This window comes from Pantherophis guttatus, chromosome 8 (assembly GCF_059756535.1).
Source record: "Pantherophis guttatus breed Tessera chromosome 8, ASM5975653v1, whole genome shotgun sequence".
Classification (NCBI taxonomy): Eukaryota; Metazoa; Chordata; class Lepidosauria; order Squamata; family Colubridae; genus Pantherophis; species Pantherophis guttatus.
Genome location: NC_142070.1, coordinates 6,782,501 through 6,805,415, shown reverse-complemented (window position 1 = coordinate 6,805,415; position 22,915 = coordinate 6,782,501). Strand labels below are relative to the sequence as shown.

Below are 22,915 nucleotides of genomic sequence, written 5' to 3'. Positions count from 1 at the left end.
CAGTGCAGCTCGCGTAGGAGAGGTGTTACATGGGCGTAACGAGCTGCGCCCATAATCACCCGCGCGGCTACATTCTGGACCAGTTGGAGCCTCCCGGTGCTTTTCAAGGGGAGCCCCGTGTAGAGAGCATTACAGTAGTCCATACGGGAGGTAACTATATATATATATATATAAATATAGAGTCCGTCTTTTGGAATTTGTTTGTGAGTGAAGGTACAAAATAGCCGCAATTGCAAAAAAGACACATGGATCGGATGGAAATGAGCAGGATGGCACAATGCCATTCAGGTTATTTTTAACCTTGTTTTTCTAAGCAAGGACAACAGCGTCCCAATGGATTATTCTCCTTATCTGCCGGGATGGTTAAACTGAGATGCTTCCTTTATCTCTCTCTCTCTTTTTTTTTTTAAAGTCAAGACTTGACTGCCAAGAATGAATCTCAGCTTCCTATTTCGGTGGTGTCAAATTGTCTGGGTTCATGCATTGGGATAGGATAGGATACAGGGGTGCTATTCAATAGGTTCTGACAGGTTCTGGAGAACCGGTAGCGGAAATTTTGAGTAGTTCAGAGAACCGGCATTCCAGTGGGAATGGAGATTTTGTAATATCTTTCCCCCAGGAGTGGGGAGGGAATGGGGATTTGGCAGTATCCTTCCCCTGCCATGCCACCAAGCCACGCCCACCAAGCCACACCCACAGAACTGGTAGTAAAAAAAAAATTGAATTCCACCATTGGTAGGATAGGATAGTTTAGTTTAGTTTAGTTTAGTTTAGTTTATTTGATTTGTATACCGCCCTACTCCCGAAGGACTCAGGGCGGTGAACAGCCAAGCAATAAAATACATAAATACACAAAATTTAAAACCAGATAAAATCAAATTAAATCATTTTGGCCCAGACAGATTAAAACACCCCAATAATTTAAAAACAGATTAAAATTTACATATTAAAAGAGGGAGGAGATTAGGTCCAAGCCCGCTTGATGGAATAAAAAGGTCTTCACAGCGCGGCGGAAGGTGCGCAGATCCGGAATCCTCCGTATCTCTGGGGGGAGCTCATTCCAGACGGTAGGTGCCCCCACAGAGAAGGCTCTCCCCCTGGGGGTCGCCAGCCGACACTGTTTGGCTGACGGCACCCGGAGGAGTCCCTCTCTATGAGAGCGTACTGGCCGGTGGGAGGCTATTGGTGGTAGTAGGCGGTCCCGTAGATAACCAGGTCCTAAGCCATAAGGATAGGATAAAGAATAGAATAGAATAGAATAGAATAGAATAGAATAGAAAATATGGAATGGAATGGAATGGAATGGAAAGGAAAGGAAAGGAAGAGAAGAGAAAAGAAGAGAAGAAAAAATATGGAACCGAACGGAACAGAACAGAATAGAAAATATGGAATGGAATTGAATGGAATGGAATGGAATGGAACGGAACGGAACAGAACAGAATAACCTTATTGTCACTTTGCATGTACACTGATCAGCATACATTAAAATGAAATTTCATTTCTGCAGGGATTACTCATTTAACAACTGCAGGGACTAGGTGGCTCAGTGGCTAAGACACTGAGCTTGTCGATCAGAAAGGTCGGGGGTTCGAGTCCCTAGTACAGGTCTCCTGCGGTGAGCAGTGGGGTTGGACTAGATGGCCTCCAAGGTCCCTTCCAACTCTGTTACTGTTACAGATACAGTAATCTGTCTTGTTACTTGAGAAACGTAGCAAGGAAAGTCGCAAAATGGAGCAAAGCTCACTTAATTTCTCACATAGCAACCTAAATTTTGGGCTCAATGGGGGTCGTAAATTGAGGACTATTTGTACACGCTGCGTATAGCGCCCTCCTCTCGCCACAATGGAGCTCAAGGCATTTCCATCCCTGAACTACCTCCCCCATAATTCCTCGCGGCAAGGATTGGGTGGGGCCTCTTTCCTAAGGATTAGACACCTAAATACCTGATTGATTTGCCAACCCACGCCGGACAGAGAAAACGGCCTTCCTCGAGAACGCACACATACGTATCCCTATTGTTCTGGATAGCGCTGGGGGGGCGGGGAATTAAAAAAAAAGGGGTAAAAAAGGACCGAGAGGATATTCCTCTCAGGCGCAAAGGTCACCGCTCCGCGCTCTCCGACGCATGCGCGATGCGGTCAAGAGGAGGGGATTTAAAAAAAAAAACCCTGAGGACCCCGACCGGAAGAGGCGGGCCTTAGCGCCATCCCCGCCCGGCGCCCCTTGTCATTGGCGGCCCTGCTTTGGAGGCACCGCAGGGACGGCGGCGATGTCTTGCTGCGGAAGCGGCGCCGGAGGCCTCGGCCGCCTCCTTCTGCTCCGTAAGTGTGTGTGTGTGTGTGTGTGTGTGTGACTGGCCGAAGGGGGGGGCGCCCTCCCCTTCCGGCCGGGGTCACGTGACCGCGGGGGGGGGTCCCTTCTTGTCCGAGGGACTACAAAGCCCATCATCCCCTCCCCCGGGTAGTTTCAGGGCGAGGCAGGCTGGGGATGATGGGTGGTGGTGGGGGGGAGAGGAGGGAAAGGCTAGGCCACGCTGGCAGAACGGGGGAGGGGGTGAGTGGGTGGGGGGGGGCGGGAAAGGGACTACCTCCTTACCCATCATCCCCAGCCGGCCTCATCCTGGCTCAGTTAACATTGGGCGACAGGACAGGCCTGGCCTTTTTTTCCCTTCCTGGCTAACCTGGAACATCTTTTTTTTTCTCCTCCCCAAGTCTGGCCTTTTTTTTTCTTTCCTTCCCCTTTTGGTCGTGGACTACAACTCCCATTATCCCCAGCCAGCAAGGCTTCTCTCTTTTTTTATGATTCCCCCTTTTTTCCCTCTATTTCCCATGGTTCCCATCGCCCGGGGGAGGATTATTGTTTTTTTTTGGGGGGGGGGATCAAATCAAGGTGTCCCATCCAGGAGTCTTTTAAGGACCTGGAGTGACCTAAAACCCCCCCTGAATAAAATGAAATAAATAAAAAGTGGAATAAAGACCAAAAAAAAAAATGGAATAAATGAAAATCTCTTGCGACGGAACTCCCTTCGGCCATATTGGAGTGAGGCCTGTGACTTACAAGAGGGTTGGGGCCTCCTTGCCTTGCTACTACAGGGTTACTCTCCTGGAAAAGGAACCGATTCCATCCATTCAGATTAAAGGGAATCGATTCGGAGAGTTAAAAGTTTGGTCCGAGTGGTTAAGGCGCCTGGTTAAAAAGCAGGTGACGGTGAGTTCTAGTCCCGCCTTGGCTATGAAAACTGATTGGGTGACTGTGAGCCAATCACCAGGAGACTGTGAGTTCTAGTCCCACCTTAGCTATGAAAGGCGGCTGTGACTTGAGCCAATCACCAGGAGACAGTGAGTTCTAGTCCCGCCTTAGCTATGAAAGGCGGCTGTGACTTGATCAAAATCACCAGGAGACAGTGAGTTCTAATCCTGATTTAGGTATGAATGCTGCCTGGGTGACTTTGGACCTATCACCAGGAGACAGTGAGTTCTAGTCCCGCCTTAGCTATGAAAGGCGGCTGTGACTTGATCAAAATCACCAGGAGACAGTGAGTTCTAATCCTGATTTAGGTATGAATGCTGCCTGGGTGACTTTGGACCTATCACCAGGAGACAGTGAGTTCTAGTCCCACCTTAGCTATGAAAGGCGGCTGTGACTTGAGCCAATCACCAGGAGACAGTGAGTTCTAGTCCCACCTTAGCTATGAAAGGCGGCTGTGACTTGATCCAATCACCAGGAGACAGTGAGTTCTAGTCCCACCTTAGCTATGAAAGGCGGCTGTGACTTGAGCCAATCACCAGGAGACAGAGAGTTCTAGTCCCGCTTTAGGCACGAATGCTGCCTGGGTGACTTTGGACCAATCACCAGGAGACCGTGAGTTCTAGTCCCGCCTTAGCTATAAAAGGTGGCTGTGACTTGAGCCAATCAACTCTAAAATGTTTTTTTTTTAAAAAGAAAGTGGGATTTTTGTTTGAATACTGGCAGATCTATTGTATCCTGAATATCTGCAGAGAACAAGAATTGGATACTTTCATTGCTAAAATTATGATGAGTTGATATGTGCCCTGTGTGGGCAGCTAGTGTATTCACTACTCTCACAAAAGTGTGTTTTGTTTGCAGATGGGGCTGGGCGCTTGATAAAAGTAACAACACGTAGTAAGGCAATTCTGCTTGGAAAGTTTAGCTTGGGTGTCGTGTGCGCAATCGTGGCTCCTTCAAAACATTTAACTCCTATTTGTTGGTACTTATAAAATGCAAATACAATTGTCAATCTGTGCAGGAGAATCTCAAGAGTTACATTTCCTCATTTTGCTCTTAAGTCCTGTCGACCTGCATTCCTTCTCTTTCTTAAAACAGCAAAATTAAAAAATGTAATAATGCAATATGAAGTTCAGTTCCTGGCTAAGTATTAAGTCGGGCAAAGGTCTGAGTCTTAATTGCTCTGTAATTCATTAAACAAGAGGTAACTACTGCAACAATAATAAGCTTTGGGTGACACCCAGTATAGCAGAGGTGTCCATCTTTGGCAATTTTTAAGACTGGTGGACTTCAACTCCCAGAATTCCCCAGCCAGCCAGCTTGGCTGGCTGGGGAATTCTGGGAGTTGAAGTCCACAGGTCTTAAAGTTGCTAAGATTAGACACTAAACACTACACGGTTTCACTCCTTAACCTTCCTAACTGGAATGTTGGCTATTTCCAACATTCCCTCGGGAGAAGGGTGGTATACAAATATAATAAACTAACTAACTAACTAACTAACTATTTCTGTATCTTTGATGTAATTCACATTTGGCTGGAGAATCAATGAAGACTTTTAAAAAGAGTTTTAAAATCTCTGTTCTCCTAAATATACTGAGCAGGGTGGATTTGATTTAAATCGAGTTGATTTAAATCGCAATTTAAATCAAGATTTAAATCACTAGTAAAAAGGCTTGATTTAAATCAACTCGATTTAAACCATAATTTTTAAAGAGCAACTGTCATCTCTGCTACTCCTTTGACCCACTGTTGACTCACCGATAGTCCCAGTGTTGCAGAATATACATCCTCGTGCTACATAACTAAGCTCCATTTCATGCTGAATAAACTAAATTATTTGTGTATCTTAAATAGAAAACTATCTTACGATAGATTTTTACCCCAAAAGTTTTTTATTAAAATAAATTCGATAAAAATAAAAAAAATCTGATTTAAATAAAAAAAATCCGATTTAAATTAAAAAAATCTGATTTTTTTGATTTTTTTAAAAAAATCATTGATTTTTATCCACCCTGCATAAAACACACCGACATAGAAAAAAACAGAAGGGACAGATTCTCCCTTAGAAAAGACTACTGCCTTGCTAGAGACGGGTCCACCCTACAGTAGTGGCCAAAATTGTGGAAACCTTTTGGGAAAAGTGTATTTTTGAGGTTTAATGGCAAATAACACCACTTTTTTTCTTTTGGAGTTTCAAGATCATCCTATTCCACTGCTGGAATGGCCTGGGAATAGCCCAGACCTTCACCCAATTGGAAATCTATGGAGCCGACTAAAGAAACTTGTTAGTCAGAAGCGGCCCAGCAATAAAACCCAGTTAATAGAAGCCATCCTTCAATCTTGGTTTCACATTAGAACAGCTGCAGAACTCAAAGACTTGGTTCACTCCATGGGAAGATGTTGTAAGGCTGTAATTCATGCTGAAGGTTACCCAACTAAGTATTAACTGACATGGGGATAATTTTTGTATCTCTTGTTTTTTCTATGGTGATCATTTTTGTCTACCTTGTTTTTTCTATGTGTTTCACTTTTCTTCTTTATACTGTAACTGCTATTCTAATAGCAAATCCTTCATAAAAGTTATTCCATTACATTCTTGACTAAATTATCTTTCCATTGATATATAATTTTATGGTACTACTCCCCCCCAAAAAAGTGGTGTTATTAGCTACTTTTAGAAAATACACATTTCCCAAAACATTTCCACAATTTTGGCCACTACTATAAAGCCCAAGGAAAAGTTTAGCCAGCCAGAAATGGGGCTAGGTCAGGGGTGAAATCCAGCAGGTTTTGACAGGTTCTGGAGAACCGGTAGCGGAAATTTTGAGTAGTTGGGTGAACCGGCAAATGCCACCTCTGGCTGGCCCCAGAATGGGGTGGGAATGAAGATTTTGCAATATCCTTCCTCCAGGAATGGGGAGGGAATGGGAATTTTGCAGTATCTTTCCACTGGAGTGGGGTGGGAATGGAGATTTTGCAATAACCTTCCAGGAGTGGGGAAGGAATGGAGATTTTGCAGTATCCTTCCTCCAGGATTATTATTATTATTATTATTATTTATTAGATTTCTATACCGCCCTACTCCCGAAGGACTCAGGGCGGTGCACAGCCAAACAATAAAAACACATACAATACAAAATTTAAAAAATAGAATAAAATCAAATTAAATAATTTTGGCCCCGACAAATTTAAAACCCCAAACTTTTAAAACCAATTTAAAATTGAATATATAAATACTAAAAAATATTTAAAATTTTAAAAATCTTTTATAAAAGAGGGGGAAAATTAGGCCAGGCCGGCCTGGTGAAATAGTAAGGTCTTTAAGGCGCGGCGGAAGGTGCGCAGATCCGGGATCCTCCGTATCTCTGGGGGGAGCTCGTTCCAGATAGGATTGGGGAGGGTATGGGAATTTTGCAGTATCCTTCCCCTGGAGTGGGGTGGGAATGGAGTTTTTGCAATAACCTTCCAGGAGTGGGGAAGGAATGGAGATTTTGCAGTATCCTTCCTCCAGGATTGGGGAGGGAATGGGAATTTTGCAGTATCCTTCCCCTGGAGTGGGGTGGGAATGGAGTTTTTGCAATATCCTTCCCCCAGGAGTGGGGAGGGAATGGGTTTTTTTGCAGTATCCTTCCCCTGGAGTGGGGTGGGAATGGAGATTTTGCAATATCCTTCCCCCCAGGATTGGGGAGGGAATGGGAATTTTGCAGTATCCTTCTCCTGGAGTGGGATGGGAATGGAGATTTGCAATATCCTTCCTCCAGGAGTCGGGAGGGAATGGAGATTTTGCAGTATCCTTCCCTTGGAGTGGGAAGGGAAGGGAGATTTTGCAGTATCCTTCCCCTGAAGTGGGAAGGGAAGGGAGATTTTGCAGTATCCTTCCCCTGGAGTGGGGAGGGATAGGGGATTTTGCAGTATCCTTCTCCTGCCACGCCCACCAAGCCATGCGCACAGAACCGGTAGTAAAAAAAATTGAATTTCACCACTGGGTTCCCAGTATTACTCTGATCAAGTTAACTGTCCAATCAGTTTCCAGTTTTTTCCTGTGCATTTGTTCCAATGTGTACATATATATATATATATATATATATATATATATATATATATATATATATATATATATATATATATATATATATATATATATATATATATATATATATATATATATATATTTTAAATAGCAGGGCGTCTTTCCTATAATTGACGCATCTTAAGCTGCTGAAAATTTGCAGATGCTCTAAAGATGAATCATTTATCGTTTTTCCCTTTTTTCGTGTTGTTGTTTATAGTGCAGAAGAATGGGGTACGGCACTGCTCCTATTCGGCCACCCGGAAAAACCTGTACATCACTAAAGATACAAAGGTTATTTGTCAAGGTTTCACTGGCAGACAGGTACGTGCCCGAATGGCCAATTTCTTGTACCTTTGCTCATGTTGTAGTCCAGTAGCTTTTGCTGTACGTTTGCGGGAAGCGTAGAATTCCTTACCAGGGCTTCCTTATTGCAGAGATCTGAAGTACAAGCAGGCCTGCCTCTACTTACCATCGGTTGATTAGCGACTTTTTGAAGTTTACCATGGACCCACCAAAAAAACAGATTTACGACCCGAATCTGAAGTACTGATGGCCTCTCACACTCTCTCTGTGTCACACACACTAAAGGTCACATAACTGCACTTCAGGGGCTTAGCAACACAGTTGTATGTAAGATGAGATGAGACAAGCAAGGAGCAAAGATAACCTTTATTATCCTTTTTTTACTGGGAGCACACGGGCCCACATTAAAAATGAAATTCTGTCAAAAGAAATGATATTGATGTATTGCACACATACACATTCTATACACACATCTATTCATCCATCTATTCTACACTGTACTATACTGTACTATACTCTCTCTCTCTCTCTCTCTCTCTTAACTATACTAATACGATACTATACTATCCATCCATCCATCATCCTATCCTCTCTCACACACACACTATACAATACTAATACTATCCTGTATTATACCAATTCTATACTTATACTATATTATACTAACCCTATGCTATATTATGAGGAGATCAACCCTGACTGCTCTTTAGATGGCCAGATCCTGAAGAGGAAACTCAAATACTTTGGCCACCTAATGAGAAGGAAGAACTCCCTGGAGAAGAGCCTAATGCTGGGAACGATGGAGGGCAAAAGAAGAAGGGGACGGCAGAGAACCAGGTGGCTGGATGGAGTCACTGAAGCAGTTGGCATGAGCTTAAATGGACTCCAGAGGATGGTAGAGGACAGGAAGGCCTGGAGGAAAATTGTCCACGGGGTCGCGATGGGTCGGACATGACTTTACAACTAAAAACAACAACAAAATGCTATGCTATATTATACTAATACTATATTATACTAATACTATACTAATACTATACTATTACTATACTATATTAATACTATACTATACTATATTATACTAATACCGTGATGGTGAACCTATGGCACGTGTGCCACAGGTGGCATGTGGAGCCATATCGGTGGGCACGTGAGCTCAAAAACGGGCCTTCGGTCCCACTGGAAGTCAGCAAACAGGCCATTTCTGGCCTCCGGAGGATTTCTGGGTCGGGGTGGGGAAGGCCTAGAAAGGCTCTGGAGCCTGGGGAGAGCGAAAAACGGGCCTACTTGGCCCGCTGTGCCAAAAGTGGGGGGGAGCGCTGGGGAGTCACACCCATGCACGGGGCACATAGAATTACGGGTGTGGGCACGCACATGCGCGCCTTCCCGCACTCCCCCCACTTTTGGCACACGATGGTAAAAAGGTTAGCCATCACTGTACTAATACCATACTATACTATATTATACTTATACTATACTAATACTAATACTAATACTAATACTATACCATACCATACTTACCATACCATACCATACCATATTATATTAATTATATAATATTATATTATACTAATACTATACTAATACTATACTATATTATACTAATGCCATACTATACTATACTATACTCTACTCTACTCTACTCTACTCTACTCTACTCTACTCTACTCTACTCTACTCTACTCTACTCTACTATACTCTACTCTACTCTACTATACTATACTAAATTTAAACTAAACTAAACTAAACTAATACTATACCATACCATACTATATTATACTAATGCCATACTATACTATATTATACTAATACTATACTATACTAATACTAATACTATACCATACCATACCATACCGTACTATGTTATACTAATGCCATACTATACTATATTATACTAATACTATACTATACTATACTAATACTATACCATACCATACCATACCATACCATACCATACCATACCATACCATATTATACTAATGCCATACTATATTATATTATACTAATACTATACTATACTTCCATCCATCCATCTATCTATCATCTATCTATGCCCATGCAGTTATATACATGTAAATATTAATCACTGTCCATTTTGAATACATAGCGGAAAAGGGAAACTTGAGAATTGACAAGGCTGATGCTATATTTACAGCCGTTTGCTACATCCAGCAGTTACGCAATGGCATTTTGCAACGATTTTGCTAAAAGTTGCATGCAACGAAATTTCATTTTAACGTATGCCGATCAGTGTGCATTCAAAGCGACAATAAAGTTGTTCTAAGTCCATTGCATCTGTTGTGCTTTTTGATTGTACCTCCCCACACAGGGCACTTTCCACAGTCAACAGGCCTTGGAGTACGGTACCAATTTAGTAGGAGGGATTTCGCCAGGCAAAGGGGGCAAAAGCCACTTGGGACTTCCAGTTTTTAATTCCGTCGAGGAGGTAAGACCACGGAACCACTATACGCCGAGCGCTGTTTGGGTCATTTCAATTCCGTTTCATCGCCGTGATGTTTTCTATGTGGCTGCTTTTTTTAAAAAAAAAAAATAGTTGTAAATTTTCTCGAGACAGAATTATCAGGTGTTTGAACCCCATCGTGCAAACTCTGTTCAGCTAAGATGGGTTGTGATAGAAGAAAATATTCGTAGCTCAGGGTTGAGCTATGGAATCCTTGGTGCTCTCTGAGCTTGGTGGTTTCCTTGCAGACATTTTATTACCAAATCAGGCAACATCATCAGTGCTAGAAGGGACTGGGGTTTGCGGAATGGAGAAGAGGAGGAGGAAGAGGACTGTTGGGGGTCCTCTTTGTTCTCTGAACTTGGCAGTTTTCCTGCAGATATCTGTTCTGCCCCAGCTATGGACCCCAAAGAATGCAGCACACACAAAAGTCTGTTCAAACCTTAGTTTACTAAATAAACCAGTTTTTTACAACAACGGCTGTTAATTAACTGCATTAATAGCCGCCAAGAATTCAAAGAAGAATACTGAAAGCTTACTGTGATTGGCAGAATGCCCAGAAGCAATTTGCAGGAAGCTGATAAGCAAAACAAGACCCGAAGATATGTGAACGAAGTCGTTCCCTGCAAATTGCTTCAGTCGGCGTTCCTCAAATAGGCTAAGGGAGTGGCCAATTAGCCCCAAGCCTTACTCTCGAGGAGACCTCCTCCTGAGGAGCCACTCCTGCCTTTTGGCAGCTCTGCGCGCCTGTGCATCGAGAAAAGGCTCCTCCTCTTCGTCCTCTTCACTTAAGGGAGCTTCTGGAGGTTCTGAAGGCCCTGGCTGAATCCCCGCCTCTAGCACCACATCTTCTCCAGCCTCCTCATTGTCCGACTCGAGTGCCAGCTGCACAGGCTGCTGGCGTAGCACCACACCAGCCTCCTCGCTGTCGGAATCAGCTACTAGCTGCACAGGCCCCTGACGGGCCACAACAATATCTCATGACCAACCTAGGTAACATCATCAGTGCTAGAAGGGATGGTTATTTTGTTCGTCTGAGTTGATCAGCCATCAACAGGCATGTAGAGATAAACAACATCTACATGCCATTCGAAAGAGACAACCATAAAGCTAAAAGACCATAAACCATAAAGAGCCTTGGTAGTACAGTGGTCTAAAGCACCCTGTTATTAAGACCAGCTGCCTGCAATTACTGCAGGTTCGAATCTCGCCAGGCTCAAGGTTGACTCAGCCTTCCATCCTTTCTAAGGTAGGTAAAATGAGGACCCAGTTTGTGGGGGCAATAAGCTGACTTTGTATAAATATACGAAAGGATGAAGGCTATTGCTTAGCGCATTGTAAGCCGCCCTGAATCTCCGGAGAAGGGCGGCATATAAATCAAATTAAAAAAAACCAACTGATCAGCAATCAACAGCCAGATAAGCAGAGATTAACACAGAGATTAATACTAGACCAACAATCAAATAAAGAACTACCAACTCGGGCAACCAAGCTAACAGTAAGCAACAACATAATCAAGGAACCATCAAGAAAATCCTCACCAACACTGACAGGGCAAGCCACTAATGTATTTAAAAGTGCCTTCTGTCACTGATGATGTTATCTAGATCGGTAATAAAACGTCTGCAAGAAAACAACTGAGATTGGTGGCCTGTGCATTTGATGGCTGAAGTTAAAATGCTGGTTTTTTTTTTTAAACCTTTAAAGTCCTGAATTTTTTGAAACCAGATTCTTGGAAAGATAGTTTTTACCTGCCTGGGCCCTAACTTTTAAATTTCTGAGGTTTTGCTTGCTTGCTGGCCCTGCACAAACCCTCAGATTGTAGCATCTTTTTGACATGACTTCTCATCTTTAGATTTCCCTGTCATTTGGAATTTTTTTTTTTTTTTAATAAAAATCCATTCTTTGTCTTGATTTCATTTTCTGTGTGTTTTCATTACAGCTGATTCATTTGTTAATTTGTTCATGGACCTTTTTTTAAAAAAAGATAATTGCAAGTTTGATACTCTCTGTTAACAACAATAATCTGCATTTTTACTTTTTTTTTTTTTAAACTAGCAGGGTAGGAATAAAACCGGGAAGAGGTGGTGGGAGGAGATTAAGCTAAAATGTAAGATTGTAAAGGTGTATACCAAGAACATTTTCCAACAGAGTGAGAAGTGTGTTTGTTCTGTCGAAAGTTGTTAGTTCCTCAGGGTGAAAATTGTTGCGGAACCAGTCTCAAGAATAAAAAGTGGGCAGAGCATCTAATTGTATAATTACACCCTCTTAACTTGAAATTAAATACTTAGATTTTAACAGGGCCGTGTGAAACATTCAGAAGAGGGCTTCGCAAAGCACACTAATGTGAATTAAGACCCTCTTATCAAATTGGTCAGGCAACCGCATCTTTTGCAAAGCTCTTGTAAAGGCCACAGGTGGACGACGAATAAACCGAGCGCGGCAGTTCAGGAGGGCTGACAATTTGCAGGTTTGCGTTTGAGACCCGGTTGCTGTCACGAGACTGGGTGAGCTCCAGTCACGTGTTCCAGCTGACCCAGCAATTTGAAAGCAGCGGCCGCAAGTCGATAGATGGGTACCACTTTGGCGGCCAGCTTAACGGAGGATACAAAAAAAGAGACCCCCAACTGGGCGTCCCCTCAGCAGCGGTGATGTAACCTTTCGTCGTTTCAATCCGGAAGCGCTTCGGTGCTCTCCAAATGACTCTACTAGCGGTAGTGTGCAAACGCAGCCATTGTGTGCAAAGATGTATGCGGAGAGCCAGAGATGGCTTTTAAAGCAACAACTACATGAATCTTTCAAAAGATGCAGCTACTTTAATGAGACAAAGAGAGGTGTTTTGTTTGCACTCAAAAGATGTTATAAATCATTTAATTCAATCGCCAAGAGACAATGAGTTCTAGCCAGAGTGGATTTGATTTAAATTGAGTTGATTTGAATCACAATTTAAATCATGATTTAAATCACTAGTAAAAAGGCTTGATTTAAATCAACTCGATTTAAATCATAATTTTTAAAGAGCAACTGTCATCTCTGCTACTCCTTTGACCCACTGTTGACTCACCGATAGTCCCCGTGTTGCAGAATATACAGCCTCATGCTACATAACTAAGCTCCATTTCATGCTGAATAAACTAAATTATTTATGTATCTTAAATAGAAAACTATCTTACGATAGATTTTTACCCCAAAAGTTTTTTATTAAAATAAATTCGATAAAAATCAAAAAAATCCGATTTAAATAAAAAAAAATCTGATTTTTTTTATTTTTTTTAAAAAAAAATCATTGATTTTTATCCACCCTGGTTCTAGCCCCACTTTAGGCATGAAAGTTGGCTGTGTGGGTGACTTTGGGCCTATCGCCAGGAGATTGTGAATTCTAGTTCCTCCTAAGACATGAAAACTGCCTGGCTGACTTTGGGCCGATCACCAGGAGACTGAAATAGTTGTGACAATTCAGGACTTCCATTTCCTTTTTCACTTTTAGAAGTCTTTCAGAATCTTTCCTCCTTTACTTCAGGATGTTAAGCCAGTTTTCTGAAGGCTTCAGAGCATTTAATCTATGCTGGAGAATTGCTTTAAGGTTTAAAGAAACAGTCAAATGAATGTGGGCCCTGTCCTTTATTGATATCGGTCGGTGGCCGAATCTCCCTCATGGTCCTGTTCTGACCTAGGCTTCCCCAGCAGCACGAAGCCGGATCCTCGTCCCGATAAACCCCTTTTATTTAATTTACAGTGAATTCCTCTCCAGCAAAGTCTTTCCTCTCCCAAGGTCTTTCAAGATAGTTCACAATTACCGACCTTTATCAGGCTTGGAGAGTGGCCAGGCCGATATCTTTCAGACTCCCGCAATACTTGGGAAGAATGCAGGAATGAACTAATTGTCTCCTGCAAACTCCACTCCCCTTTCGCTCCTCTTTTATTCCTTCTGGGAGGGGCCATTCGTCGTCCACCTGTGGCCTTACTCCCAAATCGACCCTTGTTCTTGAGCTGTTCCCTTCGTCTGGCAACTCTGCGCATGCGCACACTGGGAACAGGCTCCAGCTGTTCCTCTGCCTCACTGATGTCTGACTCCGAAGGCAGCTGATACCTGTCAGACGGCCCTGGCCCCCTCTCTGCCTCTGACGCAGAGCCCTCATCAGAGCCCTCCCCAGGCTCCAGGACTGGCCCAACCTCCTCACTGTCCGAATCTGCTGCCAGCTCATTTCAGTCGCGCCTCAGGAAAGCCAGGGGTGCAAGAATGGGAATGCCTAAACGACAGATGTGTTCTTACAGCATGCTGGATTGCCTCAGTGGAAGAGTGATCTTTTTTTTGTAAAAGAAGTGTATTTGGATCTTAGGCAAAAGTAAAAACGGGTGCTACCGCCTCGTCCATATACGTGCCGCCGCCCTTCGCTGCCGCTGCCATCAATGAAGCCATTGACGCAGAAATCTCCCTTGTTGTGTGCATTACAGAAGGTATTCCCCAGCAGGACATGGTGCGCGTCAAGCACAGGTTGCTTCGTCAGAACAAGACTCGACTGGTCGGCCCAAATTGCCCGGGAGTCATCAACGTAAGGGGGGGGGGCGCTTGGGACGGGGAAGCTGGCGGGTTCTTCCTCTTCTTAGCCCAAAGGGATCTGTGCCATGAGATTGGTAGGCCAAGGCCCAGTTTAAGGGAGGTAGTGAAAGCATTGGAGTAGTAGTCCATTCTCAGTAGTGGGGTCTTGAAGGTTGACTTCATATCTCCCTCTCTTCTCTCGTCAACCCCTTTCCTGCAGTCTTCTCCTCTTTCCTTTCCTCCCCTCCCCTCTCCCTTCCCCCTCCCCACCTCTCCTTGCCCTATTCTGTTCTCTCCTTCCCTGCCCTCCTCTTCCCTTCCCACTTTCCTCTCCTCCCTTCCCCCCTCCCTCTCCTCTCCTCTCCTCTCCTCTCCTCTCCTCTCCTCTCCTCTCCTCTCCTCTCCTCTCCTCTCCTCTCCTTTATTTATTTATTATTTATTTATTAGTTTGATTTATATGCCACCCTTCTCCGGAGACTCAGAGCGTCTTACAATGCGTTAAGCAATAGCCTTCATACTTTTGTATATACCTGCTTAGTAGGGCTTTCGGGCCCCCCTAAGCAGTGTTCTTTTTTATACAAAGTCATCTTATTGCCCCCACAATCCGGGTCCTCATTTTACCTACCTCGGAAGGATGGAAGGCTGAGTCAACCTTGAGCCTGGTGAGATTTGAACTCGCAGTAATTGCAGGCAGCTGGCAGCTAAATACTACTTAACAGTAGTTTCGCCACCAGGCTCTTTCCCCTCTCCTCTCCTCTCCCCTTCCTCTCCGTCTCCTTTCCCCTCCGCTCCTCTGTCCCCTTCTTCTCTCTCCCTCCTCCTCTCTCCTGTCTACCTCCTCCCACGCGCCCCCCCCCCCCACAATCTTGCAATCATCAAATGCCTCCCCATGGCTCAGATCATTCAACCCCCATACCTTATCTTGTAGAGTTGAGGCTATGAGGCTCAAACGAAGGGGATCCCATCATGGAAACTGTCTCTGTTGAATTCTACCGTATAGTGCAATATTAATGCAGCATCCAGAATACTGCATTAATTCTTAGAATTAATGTAGAATTATTACAGAATTAATGTAGAATTATTACAGAATTCTACTTGTATAGTGCAGTATTAATGCAGAGGTTTTCAATTCAGTTGTGTAGAATGTGTGTTTTTGTTTTATTTTATTTTTTTTATAGTTTTCCTATGTAGCATATACACTGAAGATGGCATTTAATTTCATTGTACGAGGTGCAGTGACAATAAAGTAAACTTAACTTGAACTGGAGAAAAAAGGATAATATAAATCTTTGGATAATAAATACTCTAACCCGATCTTTGCCGTTATCCTTAGTGACTGTTAGGGTTAGGCATGGGGAAACAGAAATTCAAAAGTCCACTTAGCTCAGAGATTCTCATTCGTTTCTCCAGGCCAGATTAACACTACTATGGAGGCAATGAAGTTTGAGGATGTTTATAAGCCTTTCTTTCTTTCTTTCTTTCTTTCTTTCTTTCTTTCTTTCTTTCTTTCTTTCTTTCTTTCTTATCTATCTATCTATCTATCTATCTATCTATCTATCTATCTATCTATCTATCTATCTATCTATCTATCTATCTATCTATTTGATTTATATGCCGCCCTTCTCCGGAGATTCAGGGCAGCTTATAATGCTTTTAAGCAATAGCCTTCATACTTTTGTATATACCTGCTTAGTAGGGCTTTTGCCCACCCCCCCAAAGCGGTGTTCTTTTTTATACAAAGCCAGCTTATTGCCCCCACAAACCGGGTCCTCATTTTACCTACCTCGGAAGGATGGAAGGCTGAGTCAACCTTGAGCCTGGTGAGATTTGAACTCGCAGTAATTGCAGGCAGCTGGCAGCTGGCAGCTAAATACTACTTTAACAGTAGTTTAGTCCATTGCACCACCAGGCTTCCCAAGCAAAGCAGGCTGAGGAACTCTGGGAGTTGAAATCCACAAATCTTAAAGTTGCCAAGGTTGGAGACCCCTGCTTTAGGAACTTCCTCACTGTATAGTGAGGACATTAATGAAAATAAACTTTTTTAAAAAAATCCAGCTTGAATAGCGCCACTTAAGCAGGGCTGACGGTCCCTGAAAAACGAGTTTGAAAGTCAGAGGTTCTGTAGCAATTGCATAGGGATTTCTGTGCATTCTGAATCCTTCAAAAGAGAGGCTTTGTATTTCTAGAAAGCACGCATCTTGGTGTTTTTCTAATAACTTTTGCAACAGGTTTAAAAAGACGCCTGAATCCAATCTGATCGTGTTTTTGGGGTTCTATTTTTGTTTTTAGCCTGGAGCATGTAAAATTGGTATCATGCCTGGACACATTCACAAGAAAGGAAGAATCGGTAAGTTCTGGAAAAAAAAATAAATAAATAACATGGTACGTTTTTAAGAAGTCTCCTTGCTCTGTTGCACAACATTGTACATTTGAATTCATGTCTGTATCTTTAAAAAGTGCACGCAGATAAGGTTTATGTAAATGAAACTCTAGACTACTCTATTAAGCCTTAGTAAGACCACACCTAGAGTACTGCATCCAATTTTGGTCACCACACTATAAAAAGATGTTGAGACTCTAGAAAAAGTGCAGAGAAGAACAACCAGGATGACTAGAGGACTGGAGGCTAAAATATATGAATTTCCCCCGGAGATATGCATGATCCCTGACCTACGCACCTTTCGTCGTGACGTGACATTATTGTTCCAACAAGCCGGGCTGGCCTAAACATTAATTTTAATGGGTTGCTTTTGTTTTTTAATGATGTTGGGGCCAAATTATTTAATATGTTTTTAAATTGCTTTTAAATTTTATATATGTGTGTGTTTTATCTTTGGCCGTGCACCGTCCTGAGTCCTTCGGGAGAAGGGCGGTATAAAAATTAGATTAAATAAAATAAATAAATAAATAAAATAAATAAAAATATGAAGAACGGTTACAGGAACTGGGCATGGCTGGTCTAGTGAAGAGAAGGACCAGGAGAGACATGATAGCAGTCTTCCAATATTTGAGGGGCTGCCACAGAGAGGAGGAAGGGGGTCAAGCTATTTTTGAAGGCCAGGCAAGGAATAATGGATGGAAACTGAACAAGGAGAGATTCAATCTGGAAATAAGGACAGGGAGAACAATCAACCCATGGAACAGAAGTTGCCTTCAGAAGTTGTGGGAGCTTCATCACTGGAGGCTTTTAAGAAGAGACTGGACTGCCATCTGTCAGAAATGGTGTAGGATCTCCTGTTTGGGCGGTGGGTTGGACTAGATGACCTACAAGGTCCCTTCCATGATGAGTTGCTAGTCCTGGTTAGGGTCATTAAGTAAGGATCACCTATTCCTATTCCCCTTGCATTTCATTGCAATTCTTAAATTTACGATACAGCAGTTTTATGCCATGCGCACAGATACTCGTCAACTTAGGACCTGTCGCTTAACTTACCTCTGAGAGACTCCGGAAAAAATTACTTCTGACCTGTCCTCAAAGTTACGACTGCTACGCCGTCCCCACGGTCGCATGATCGCAGTTCAGGTGCCTGGCAATCAGTTCGCACTTAGGACTGCTTGCCAAGTATTCTGCCATCGTGGGATCGCCGTTGGTAATCTTTTCTGCTGGTATCCCCAAAAATTTCCATGCATACGCGAATGAAAACGCGCAAGAATAATTCTGAAATTGTTCGGCTCGTCCTTTGCATCGTAGGTGAACCCAACTATCATACTCGATACTTCATTCTCCCGTTTCATTTTTTTTTTTTCTTTTTCAGGTATTGTATCCAGATCTGGCACTTTGACTTATGAAGCCGTCCATCAAACAACTCAAGTCGGATTGGGACAGTCCTTCTGTGTTGGTGGGTTTGAAAGAGGCTCAGTTCATGCGTAAGATCTCACACACATGATTGTAGAAACTACATAGACACGCTTCCCCTCATCCTTTCTCTCTTAAATGTGTATTTTGTAAAGAGAATTAAGAAACACAATTTTAGCCATGTCGGGGGAAGATTTCTGGTGATTGCCATAGATGCCTGTGAAGATTCTCCATCATCCAAGATCACGTGAAGTGTTAATACCACTTTATAATGCCTTGGTAAGGCCACGCTTAGAATACTGCGTTCAGTTTTGGTTGCCACGATATAAAAAAAATGTTGAGAGTCTAGAAAGAGTGCAGAGAAGAGCCACAAAAATGATTAGGGGACTGGAGGCTAAAACGTGTGAAGAAAAGTTGCAGGAACTGGGTATGTCTAGTTTAATGAAGGACTAGGGGAGACATGATAGCAGCATTTCAATATCTCAGGGGCTGCCCCAAAGAAGTTATTCTCCAAAACACCTGAGGGCAGGACAAGAAGCAATGGGTGGAAACTAACCAAGGAGAGAAGCAACTTAGAACTAAGGAGGAATTTCCTGACAGTCAGAACAATTAACCAGTGGAACGACTTGCCTCCAGAAGTTGTGAATGCTCTAACACTGGAAGTTTTTAAGAAGATGTTGGATAACCATTTGTCTGAAGTGATGTAGGGTTTCCTGCCTAAACGGGGTTGGACTAGAAGACCTCCAAGGTCCCTTCCAACTCTGTTACTCTATTCTATTCTATTCTATTCTATTCTATTCTATTCTATTCTATTCTATTCTATTCTATTCTATTCTATTCTATTCTATTCTATCCAGGTGATGGTTGTCCCACAGGTGCTTTTTCCACAAGACAACTGGACTTTCTTGCTTTTTTTTTTTTTTCCTTGAAGAAGCTTCGCTTCTTATCCAAGGACTAAAGAAGCTTCTTGGATGAGAAGCGAAACATTTTCAAGGGGGGAAAAAAACCCAAGAAAAGTCCAGTTGCCTCTTGGAAAAAAAAGCACCTTTGGGATACCCAGAGATGCATTCACAAAATATTCTTGAGTCTTATTTCTTTAACCAGAAGGGAATAGCCTGACAGTGGAAGAATGGGTATCCTTCTGAGTTTGACTTCACGACAAAGTCAAAAAGGAGCCTGGTGGCGCAATGGACTAAGTGCTGTTAAAGTAGCAGTTGCCAGCTGCCTGCAATTACTGCGAGTTCAAATCTCACCAGGCTCAAGGTTGACTCAGCCTTCCATCCTTTCGAGGTAGGTAAAATGAGGACCCAGTTTGTGGGGGCAATAAACTGACTTTGTATAAAATAGAACACCGTTTAGAGGGGGGCGAAAGCCCTACTAAGCAGGTATATACAAAAGTATGAAGGCTATTGCTTAACGCATTGTAAGCTGCCCTGAGTCTCCGGAGAAGGGCGGCATATAAATCAAATTTAAAACAAACAACTCATCAGCAATCAACAGCCAGATAAGCAGAGATTAACACAGAGATTAATACGAATCAATCGAATCAATCAATAAATAAAATAAATAAAGTGATATCTGAAGCCAGTTCTGAGGAAGGGCAGTGTTAAAATGGCAGAGTTTCATTTAATTTGCTTTGGATGCCTCCGCTCCTGAATAAAAGTTTCTAATTAGAAACCCCAAGTATGTGAAGGTTTATAGGATTTAACAGAAGAACAGAGATGGAAGGGACCTTGGAGGTCTTCTAGTCCAACCCCCTGCTTAGGCAGGAAACCCTACGCCACTTCAGACAAATGGTTATCCAACATCTTCTTCAAAACTTCCAGTGTTGGAGCATTCACAACTTCTGGAGACAAGCCATTCCACTGATTAATTGTTCTCATTGTCAGGAAATTCCTCCTTAGTTCTAAGTTGCTTCTCTCCTTGATTAGTTTCCACCCGTTGCTTCTTGTCCTGCCCTCTGGTGCTTTGGAGCCATACCATGTTTCCCCGAAAATAAGACCCTGTCTTCCATTTTTTTGAACCCCGAAATAAGCGCTTGGCCTTATTTTCGGGGGGGTCTTATTATTTTGGGGCGCATGGAGCAAGATGGGGCTCCTCTTGCCATCTTACCTGATTTCCAGCTCTACGTTTAAATATTTTTGGGGAGGGCTTATTTTCGGGGGAGGGGGGGAAGGCTTATTTCAGCGCATGCGCTCAAAAGCCCAATTGGGCTTATTATCAGGGGATGTCTTATTTTCAGGGAAACAGGGTAGCTTGACTCCCTCTTCTTTGGGGCAGCCCCTGAGATATTGGAAGTCCGCTATTATGTTCACCCTGTAGTCCTTCTTTTCATTAAACTAGACATACCCAATTGCCATAACCATCCTTTTGTATGTTTTTGCCTTTTTTTTTGATGCCTTTATGATTTACGATGGTTGGCCCATGCGATCGCCATTTCAGCCTTGCCCAGCCAACTTCCGATGAGCAAAATCACTGGGGCGAAGCCAGATTCACCTTACAAATCTCACGATTCACTTAACACCTGCAATGGTTCGGTTAACACACTCCTGCCAAAAAGGTCATAAAATTGAGCGTTAGTCACTGAACAACCGTCTTGCTTAGCAATGTTTAATTGTTCTCACTGCCAGGAAATTTCTCCTTAGTTCTTAGGTTGCTTCTCTCCTTGATTAGTTTCCACCCGTTGCTTCTTGTCCTGCCTTCTGGTGCTGAAGCTGAAGTTCTGAACTTTGCAGTTCTCCTGCGTGTAACCTGCTACCTTGCAAAATTGCCCATGGAGGGGGAAAGAGATGATATAACTGCCTTCTATTTAGGCAGCAAAGGCAGGCTTTTACCATATGAAACATACTCCCTGCGTTCCTCAGTGTGGTGTTAAGACTGAGGATAGGCTCTCAAATGTCCACGCAAAACGTTTTGGAGTCGATGAAATAAAAATTTAGCAAAGCATCCATTTATATTATAATGAGTTTTGCCATTCCAGTCAGAGGCTTCCAACACTCTCCTTGGTCGAGGTGTGAATTTAATCCTTTCTCTCTTTTTTTTAATTTTTAATTTTTTTTTTAATATAAACATTCCATCTTCCCTTAAACAGCTTTTCGCCTGGGTACAAATACTTCTGTGCAATAACCAGCAAGATTTACAACAGCATTGTAAAACATTGATATTAATTCTCTAATCTTACAATTGTAGTATTGAACATAGTAAACCTATTCATTTTTTCCCTCTTGACATATCTTCTAATAAGAATATAATATAAAACATAATATTCCGAATAGTAACAATCATATTGTTTACATTTCTAAACATATTTTCTACTCTTCTTTAATCTCCTTTTTTTAATTTCCAACTTCCATTTCTATTCTCTAACCATTGATACAATAATTCCCATATTCAGTTTGTGCTGTCTCCTTAATGGCAAGCGTTAATCTGTTCATTTCTGCACATTCTAATATTTTCCTGATCACTTTCTCATCAGTAGGGATCTCTTCACCTTTCCAATTTTGTGCAAATACAATTCTAGCTGCCGTTAATACATGGATAATTAAATATGCGTTCTCTTTACTATAAGTTCCAGGTAAAATCCCCAACAAAAATACGTCTGGTTTTAAATCAGTGTGCTGCTTTGTCATCTTTTCCAGGTGTGGACTTAATCTATGCATGATTAAGTTCTCTGAGTAAATTGTCAGCCAGAGAACTCTTTTGAGTAGGTCATTTTTTTTGCAGGTCCAATATTCATCTGGCTGTGAAAAACAGTGAAATCTGTTTTATTCTATAATTCTTCTGCTTTCCTTTGAGTTCCATTCTGTTTCAATTCTGGCTGGATTTTAAATTGGGCCGTTTTTCTATACCAGAATTAACCTGTCATTAACCGAGTTGGAAGGGACCTTGTAGGTCATCTAGTCCAACAGATGACAGTCCAATCTCTTCTTGAAAGCTTCCACTGATGAAGCTCCCACAATTTCTGAAGGCTCAACATGTGGGAGGGGGGCATTCTGCTCCCTTTTGCCTTTCAGCTCCAATCCAGGAGCCCTCAAGCAGTCGCATTCACGACAAACCATTTTTATACCAAATTTATATTTTTGCTGATCAAGAAATAAAGGGAGACTAGTAATAGATCTATTTCAAGCTTTTTAGCTTTCATCAGCTAGCCACACCCTTACTCGGATTCGAACTTGAGGGCTCCTGGATTGGAGCTGAAAGGCAAAAGGGAGCAGAATGCCCCCTCCCACATGCTGGGGTAGACGAGGTGACTCGGTAAACACTTAAACTTTCCCCTGGCTCAAGCTGATGAAGGGAGGAGAACTTGTGGCGCAGAAGGTTAATTCAACTGCCTAACATGCAGGAAGCCCAAGTTCGAATCCGAGTAAGGGTATGGCTAGCTGATTTCATGACCCATCTTGCCACAATGTGAATCGCTGTAATGGTTCAGTTAGTAACACAGTTGTGCTTCCCCCATTGACTTTGCTCGCCAGAAGGTCGCAAAAGGGGATCACTTTTCT

The 22,915-nt window shown here is 42.6% G+C and overlaps 1 protein-coding gene across 1 annotated transcript in view; it reads left to right on the top strand.

Moving 5' to 3' along the window:
- Positions 1-1,882: 1,882 nt before the first annotated feature.
- SUCLG1 (succinate-CoA ligase GDP/ADP-forming subunit alpha) overlaps positions 1,883-22,915 on the top strand; it is a 25,149-nt gene continuing 4,116 nt past the window's right edge. The window contains exons 1-6 of the mRNA XM_060687175.2: positions 1,883-2,321; positions 7,537-7,640; positions 9,949-10,065; positions 14,421-14,633; positions 16,910-16,967; positions 18,376-18,459. Of these exons, the coding sequence (XP_060543158.2) occupies positions 2,126-2,321; positions 7,537-7,640; positions 9,949-10,065; positions 14,421-14,633; positions 16,910-16,967; positions 18,376-18,459 (772 nt within the window). The 5' untranslated portion in view covers positions 1,883-2,125. The remainder of the gene's footprint in view (positions 2,322-7,536; positions 7,641-9,948; positions 10,066-14,420; positions 14,634-16,909; positions 16,968-18,375; positions 18,460-22,915) is intronic.